The sequence below is a fragment of the Apteryx rowi genome, unplaced genomic scaffold (assembly GCF_003343035.1).
Source record: "Apteryx rowi isolate R43461 unplaced genomic scaffold, aptRow1 scaffold_1219, whole genome shotgun sequence".
NCBI lineage: Eukaryota > Metazoa > Chordata > Aves > Apterygiformes > Apterygidae > Apteryx > Apteryx rowi.
This window is the reverse complement of record NW_020447441.1, coordinates 81,438-88,764: the sequence shown is the minus strand read 5'-3', so window position 1 is coordinate 88,764 and position 7,327 is coordinate 81,438. Positions and strand designations below refer to the sequence as shown.

Below are 7,327 nucleotides of genomic sequence, written 5' to 3'. Positions count from 1 at the left end.
GGCCGCGGTGGAGAGGGCCCGGCCCCGCTGCATGCAGGGCATGCACGGCTGCACGGGCTGCCCCGCTGCTTGCATGGCCCCGCTGCACGGCTGCCCCGCCGCAGGGCTGCCCCACTGCTTGCATGGCCCCGCCGCAGGGCTGCCCCACTGTGGGGCGTGCACGCCGGCCTGGCCCCGGCCCCGCTTTCGGGGCTGCCCCTCTTCGTGCATGCCCGGGCATGCGCGCCGGCCTGGTGCCGGTATGGCTGTTGGGGCTGCCCCCGCTGCGGGACGTGCACGCCGGCCTGGCCCCGGTGCGGCTGCGGGGGCAGCCCCGCTGTGGGACGTGCGTGCTGGCAGGGCCCCGGCACAGCTGTGCCCCGCTGCAGGGCTGCCCCATGGGGCGCACGTGCCAGCGTGGCGCAGCTGTCTGGGCTGCCCCGCTGCAGGGTTTCCCCGCTGCAGGCCCCCTGCTTGCCCCCGGGCTCGCCTAAAAACGAAGCGTCTCCCGCCGAGGGGTTCGGGCCGCCCCCGGGGAGGAGGGAGGGCTGGGGGGGGGGGCCCCCCTCGGTGTGAGTCACGTCAAAACACATCCCGGGGCCGGTCTGCGCCAAGCCCTCCGACATGGAGGGAGCCGGGCTGTGCCGGGAGCTCCGGCATCCCCGGCGCTCCCGGGAGGGCGGGAGAAAGCCGAGGAAATGGAGCCCGCAAACCGCAGCAGGCGGGGGAGCATCCGGAGCGGCTCCCGGCTTGCTGGATGCAGCTGCCCCAGCGGCTCCCGAGGGCGCCGGGAGCCTCCCGCCTCCCTCTGGCCAACGGAGCCCCAGGAAACGGCTTTCCCCCCACTCCCGTGCGAGCGCTCTCTTCCCGGCTGGCCAAGCCGGGCAAGGGGCCGCGATGCCGGGTCTGCAATCCCAACCCCGCGTCCAGCCAGGGGTGCGAATGCATCTCTTTAGCAGGGGCCGCGTCTCCCCGCGAGCCCCTGCGCCGGCGCTCGGGGAGCAAGCAGCCGGGTTCGGGAGCCTCCAGCGTTGCCTCCGGCCGGGTAGCCGGTGGCCGCCTTGCGCTGCTTGGACGCCTCGGGCCGCTACCTGCCGCGCGTCCGCGTTGCGCAGACCGCACAGAGGCGCACGGCCCGCAGCACCCCGGTGCCACCGTCGTCCCCGTTCCGGGGGAGCCGCCGCTACTTATGGCGCTCGCCGTGCGCCCCGCGGTCTGTCCCGACCCCCGGGGCCGCTCGGAAGCGGGGCCGGGGCCGCCCGGCACAAGCTTCCTCCTGCACCTCGGAGGCTCTTAGCGGCGCCAAGAAGCCGCAAGGTAAAAGCGGGGACAGGTCTAAAAGCGGGAAAGGATTCGTTGCGGGCGGAGAGCGGGGAAGGCACCATGGGGGCGATCGCCCCGGCGGCACGGGGCTTGGAGAGCTCCGCAGGGGCCGGAGCATGCCCAGAGCGGCTGGAGAGCGAGGGCTTGCCCGCAAGCAGTGATGCCGCTTTGCTTTTCAGCTCCTTGCGCGCATCGAGCGCATGGAAAGGCGTGTGCAGCTGGTGAAGAAGGACACCGAGAGGGAGAAGCACAGGATCTTCCAGGGCTTCGAGGTGGACGAGAAGGCGGAGGCGGAAGCGTGCGAGAAGCTGCCGCTGGAGTGCCCGCAGGAGCTGCTGGAGCCCTCGCAGACCCTGCCGCCCAAGCACTTCCCCTACGGCAGGAACGGCAAGGGGCACAAGAGGTAGCGGGGAACGGGGGGGGGCTGCGCTGGGGCGGGACGCGAGCAAAGACGAGACCCTAAAACGCCGGAGAAGCCTCTCGAGCTTGTCCGGCCCGGCGCTGCCCGCCGGTTTCCCCCGCTGCTCCCGCCGGGCTCGTCCGCATTGCTTTTTTCCACGCTGTTTGCAGCGCTGGTTTTGATTAAAACCCCGGCGATGGGCGTTTGTGCTGTTTGGCACCCAGGGCTTCCCCTGGGCGAAGCGGCCCCGGTTCGGGCGCCCCGTTGGCAGCGCGGGGCCGGGTTCACCGCGGCGGGCGGGGAGCCGCGCGCCCCCGCTTCACCTCTCCCTCCGTCCGCAGGAAGCCGACGTTCGGGAGCGCCGAGAGGAAGACGCCCGTGAAGAAGCTGGTGTCCGAGTTCTCCAAAGTGAAGAGCAAGAGCCTGAAGCACTCGCCGGGCAAAGAGGAGTCGGGCGGCTCCTTGTCCGAAACTGTTTGTAAACGAGAACTGCGGAGCCAAGAGACTCCGGAAAAAACCCGGTCGCTCCTGGACACCCCGCTCAGACCCTCTGCCCCGCTGAAAGGTCCCGGCGCCCACGCCAAGGAGAAGGGCTTCTTCGGCGAGGTAGAAGACCTGCCCTATCTTTCAACCACGGAAATGTACTTGTGCCGCTGGCATCAGCCTCCCCCGTCACCGTTGCCCTTACGAGAGCCCTCCCCGAAGAAGGAGGAGACTGTAGCAAGTAAGCGAGGGAGACGCCGCTCGCGGCCGCCGGCGGTCGTTTCGGGGCGGAAAGGCGAGAGGAGGAGGGCCGGGCCGGGCGGAAAGCGGGACGCTCTGCCCGGAGCCCTCCGCAGCTCTTGGGCATCGCCGTGCGCGTCCGCGGGGCTCTCGCGCGGGCCGGTGCCGGCCTCGCTCGGCCGCGTCGCTGCCGGCAGGGTCCGGCCGATCCCCTCGCCCTGCCGCGAGCAGCGTCAGCCGGTGAAGCGGTGCCGAGCGCCGGCAGCGGTTCGAGCAGGGCTTATGCCGTCCCCACGGCCACGGCGAGCTCTCCCGAGCCGCCGCTTCGGCTCGTGCTCCGCACGCAGGAAGGGGGCCCTTGCTCCGGGAGGAGGCTCCGCTGCGGCTGCCCTGGTCCCCATCCCGCCGGCTCCCTACGGAGCGCGGGGCGGCCTCTCCCAGCGGTTCTCCGGTCGCCTCTTTGCATGGCACCGTGGGGCCCGTTCCAGCCCCAGATCAGCCCGCGCTGCTGCTTCTCCTCCGGGCTTTTAGCCGGAGCTGGGGAGCGGTTTGTCCCGCGCGGGGCTGCCTGGCCCGACCGCGCTTTAAACCCCCTTGGTTTCCGGAGCGAGCCGCCCGTCCTTTGGAGCAAAGCGTGAAGCAACTTCCCATCCGTGGTTGGGAAACGCGCAGCCCGGTTTGCGCCGTCCCTGCGCGACGCCATGCTCGTCCCTCGGCGGGGTCGTGGGCCGCCCTGAAGCTGGGGGAGCGGGTGGGCGGCCGAAACGGTTCCCCAGCGCCTGCCCCTGGATCCCGTAGGGCGGCTCCGACCCGAGACGGGAGAGCCCTGGGCTGCGCTTCCCGATGGAGCATGGCCGGGGGGGTCTGGGGGTCCCTTCGGTCTCCTCGCTCTTCCCTGCCGGCCTGGGAAACGTATTTGCCAGCGGCAAATCCCGGAATGAGGAGGAACCTCTGCGCGTCTCCTCTTAGAGCGGCGCTCGGGTTCGCTCGTGCGCTCGGCCGCAGGAGACGGAGGAGCGCGAGCGCGTAAAGCAGCCCCTGGAGCTGGGCTCTCCTCCGGCGCCGCCTCGGCAGTCCCCCCCGGCAAGCGTCCGCCGACCTAGCCGGGGTCCGTCCGCATTGCCGGCGTTTGGGGCTTAGCTGGGGGCTGCTCACCCCCGGCACGCGCCCGTCCTCGCGCCCTGGTTTGTGTTTGCAACTCCGCAGCCGGCGCCGGCGAGCGCCCTGACCCGAACTCGCCTCCGGAGCAAAGCCCGCGGCTCCGGGACACCCCGTGCCACGGCCGAGCTCCCTGGCGATGGCAGGGGGACGCCCGGCGGAGCGGCGCGGGGCTCTTGCGGTAGGTCGAGCCGCGCTCCGGGCGAAGGAGCGGCGAGCTGGAGACGAGGAGAGGAGCGGGCTGCCGGCGTGCTCCGGGGGCGGCGGGGAACCCCGCGCCGTTTAACGCCTTGCCCTTTCGCTCCGCAGTTCCGTCGTGGAGGGACCATGTCGTGGAGCCCCTGAGAGACCCCAACCCCTCCGACCTCCTGGAGGTACGTGGCAGCCCGGAGCAGCCTGCTCCGTATTCGCCTCCGGAGCTGGCGTTTTGGCAGCCTTCTCCCCGGGTTTACCGCTCCGGGGAAAGCAGCCGGAGCGAGCAACTCCTGGCTGGGAGTCTCTTATCCTCTCTTGGTTCGTCCCAAATGCTGGAAACTCCTGGTCGGTGCCGCTGCTCCCGCGGGCTGGGTGGGAAGAGCCGGCGCGTGCTGTCGTCTCGCAGCGGGCGCTCAGCGGGACGCTGTTCCCTTCGCGCGCCGAAGGGAGAAGGGGTTGCGGTGGGCGAGGGAGCAGGAGCCGGAGCCCCGGGAGGGAAGCGCTCACCTCCCTTTCCGCCGTTGCAGAATCTAGACGACAGTGTGTTTTCCAAGCGGCACGCCAAGTTGGAGCTGGATGAGAAGAGAAGGAAAAGGTAGGAAGAAGGAGAAGGAGGAGGATGATGCGGGGCCCCTCTTGCGTGCACAGACCCCGATTCGGCTCCGGCAGGAGGGTGGGGGGCGAGATTTGGCTGCTCGGGTTGCAACAACCCGGGCAGAGGCTTGAGGAGACGAGGCGGGAGCGGAGCCCGGAGCCGGGAGAGGGAAGCGGGAGCGCGGTGGTGGCGCTGGCTCCGCGCGCCCAGCTGGAGCATCGCAGGCGGAGGTACCCGCTCGGTTTCCGAGCGCCGTTCCTCACGGCCGGGGGCTTTATCTTTTCCAGATGGGACATTCAGAGGATCAGGGAACAAAGAATCTTACAGCGGCTGCAGCTCCGAATGTACAAAAGGAAAGGAATTCAGGAGTCGGAGCCGGAAGTTACCTCATTTTTCCCTGAGCCAGATGACGGTGAGTTTGCCCGGCGCCTTCGGGGGAGAGGTGGGGAGCGGCGCCTGCGCCGGGGGCCGACTAACGCTCCGGTGTCTCCCCGCAGTGGAGAGCTTGCTCATCACCCCCTACCTGCCCGTCGTCGCCTTCGGCCGGCCCTTACCAAAACTAACTCCGCAGTGAGTACCGGGGACCGGGAGGGGAGGCGCCGCGGGGCTCGGCACCCTCCGGAAAGGATAAAACCTTTCTTTATCCCCCTTGGAAATAACAAATTCCTGGGAGCGCAGGGCCCCTCGGAGCGGGCGCTGCCGCTCGGCTTCTCGCGGTTCGGGGCTGGGGGGCCGGGGTGGCGGCGAGCGCCGCGGTGAGCGCCGGCTCTTCCCGCAGGAATTTCGAGCTGCCCTGGCTGGACGAGCGGAGCCGCTGCCGGCTGGAGATGCAGAAGAAGCAGACGCCTCACCGGACGTGCCGGAAATAGCCGGGCGGCGGGCGCTCGCGGCCAGGGGCTCCGTACGTTGCTCGGTCGCGCGGATCTCCGCCCTCTTGTATATTCTCGTTCGCGGATGGTTTCGTTCCCTCCGTGCCCCCGGTTTTGTTCTCTTTGGGTTTTTTCGACGTTTTCCCACAGACTCTTTCACCACCGACTGACTGTGCTTCGAGCTGGGGTTTTCCTTCTGGTTTTTATTCCTCCTCCCTCGACAGTGAATTCTCCAGCTTTATCCGGAGCAGTGGGGCCGTGAGCTTCCGCGAAGCTGCTCCGGCCCCGGCTTGTCGCGGTGTCCCGCTTCCCCGATGCGGCTCGGCATGCGCCGCCCGCGGCCGCCATCCCTTTTCCGGACAGGCGGAGTGGGAACGGGGCTGGAGCATGGGAACGGGGCCGGAGCGCGGGAATGGCTGGAGCCGGTGGCAGCGGACCGACCCCCTTGCCGCGGGGAAGCCCGGAGCGGGAAGCGGCTCCGTCCCCGTGCACCGCCCGTCTGGTCCTGCCGCCGTGGGTCGTGCGGGAAAGCCCCGGGGAAAAGCGGTTTGTGCCGCAGCGGTGGGAGCGGCGCCTCCCCCCAGCCCGGCTGCCCCCACGGCAAGGCTTCGGCCAGCTAATGTCTCTTTTCTTTTTTTATTATTATTATTATTATTATTGTTTTTTTATTTCTGCCGCCCCATCTGGAATGGCTGTAACAGGGCTGGAGGGGAGAGTTGAAAAAGAAACAAAAAACCCCACCTTTTTTGTGAAATAGAAATTCTATACGCACAATTTTGGTTCTTTTTTTTTTTTCTTTTTTTTTTTAATTTAAATATTTTGGGGACGGCGCTGCCTGGCCCTGCGTGGGGCTGGCCGGAATGGTGCTGCCGAAGCCCCCGGAGCCGGGAGCACCAGGGGGGGCACGCGGGGCCCAGGTGGGCTCTCCACGGCCCCTTCCCCGGCCTCCGCGCCGCCTCGTGCCCCCGTTTTTCGCAAAGGCTGTTCTTGGGTGTCTGCTTTGAGCATGATCGCATGTGTCCTTCCTGGATTTCTGTGCAATTAGGAGCCAAACTATTAAAGGAGCAAAATGCGAGCAGAGCCTCTCCTTTTTCTTCCTTTCCTCGATGTCGTCTGTCTTGCAGGGCTGGCTGCCGGAGGGGGGCTCGGCATGAGCCCCCGGGCCGCCCCGGCGGAGGAGAGCGCCCTCGGCCCGCCCCGCACCCAAAACGGTCCAAACTCCTCCCGATCCCGGGTGCAACACTGTGAAACCGCCTCTTCGAGGGGGGGCCCGGCGGCTCCCCGCTGCGCCGCTCGCTGGCTGCAGCCCTGCTTTCTTGAACCGAGTTTGAACTAGTGTAAGGAAACTTGTTTTAAAAAAATATTGAAAGCTTAAAAACAAACAAAAAAAAGTTTAAATAAAGCAGCTTGTCTGTACTCCTCAGCCTCGTTTTACGGCCATCTGCCCCCGTTGTCTGTTGTACCGCATACTTTTGATACCGTTTCTAATGTGTAAAATGGGTTGTCTTGTAAATATCTTATTAAAAAAACAACAAAAGTTCGATTGTAAATAAAAGCTATTGTGGCTGTTGATTGCGTTCGTTAGGTTTCGCAGTGTTAACGGGGGCGGCGAACGCCCCCCCTTGTATGAGAAATGATTTTTTTTTTTTTTTTTTTTTTACAATAAAATAGAAAAACGACGGCTGCGTGGTGGTGTCTGCCTCGCGCCGCCTCCCCGCCGTGACATCACCCCGGCCGCTATGACATCATCGCGCGCGGTGACGTCACCGCCGCGCCCGGCGCGTGCCTGCCCCCTGCTGGGGAGAGAGGCGGCAAGGTGGTGGTGGTGGTTGGGGGAAGGAGAGTCCGCTCCCTGCCGCGGGGGCTGCTGGGACGGCGGCGGCTGCGTGACGCTACGCCGGAAGCGGGCGCGGGGGCCGCCGGGAGGTGTAGTCCGTCCCGTGGTGCCCCGCGCCGCCGCCCGCCCCTGCGGCTGGCCCAAGATGGCGGACCGGCGGCGGCAGCGCGCTTCGCAGGACAGCGAGGACGACTCCGACTCGGCCGCCTCCGACAGCGCCGACTCGGCCGCCAGCGCCGCCCGCTCCC

General features: G+C 67.4%; 2 protein-coding genes across 2 annotated transcripts in view; both read left to right on the top strand.

Moving 5' to 3' along the window:
- Positions 1-564: 564 nt before the first annotated feature.
- On the top strand, positions 565-6,658 carry MSL1 (male specific lethal 1 homolog). The gene is made up of 8 exons (XM_026091592.1): positions 565-1,296; positions 1,482-1,705; positions 2,044-2,426; positions 3,893-3,957; positions 4,306-4,373; positions 4,661-4,785; positions 4,871-4,943; positions 5,152-6,658. The coding sequence occupies exons 1-8, from the start codon at positions 604-606 to the stop codon at positions 5,240-5,242; spliced, it is 1,722 nt and encodes a 573-aa protein (XP_025947377.1). The 5' UTR covers positions 565-603; the 3' UTR covers positions 5,243-6,658.
- A 531-nt stretch (positions 6,659-7,189) lies between these two features.
- Positions 7,190-7,327, top strand: part of CASC3 (CASC3, exon junction complex subunit) — a 14,041-nt gene continuing 13,903 nt past the window's right edge. The window contains exon 1 of the mRNA XM_026091618.1: positions 7,190-7,321. Coding sequence (XP_025947403.1) covers positions 7,225-7,321 — 97 coding nt within the window. The 5' untranslated portion in view covers positions 7,190-7,224. The remainder of the gene's footprint in view (positions 7,322-7,327) is intronic.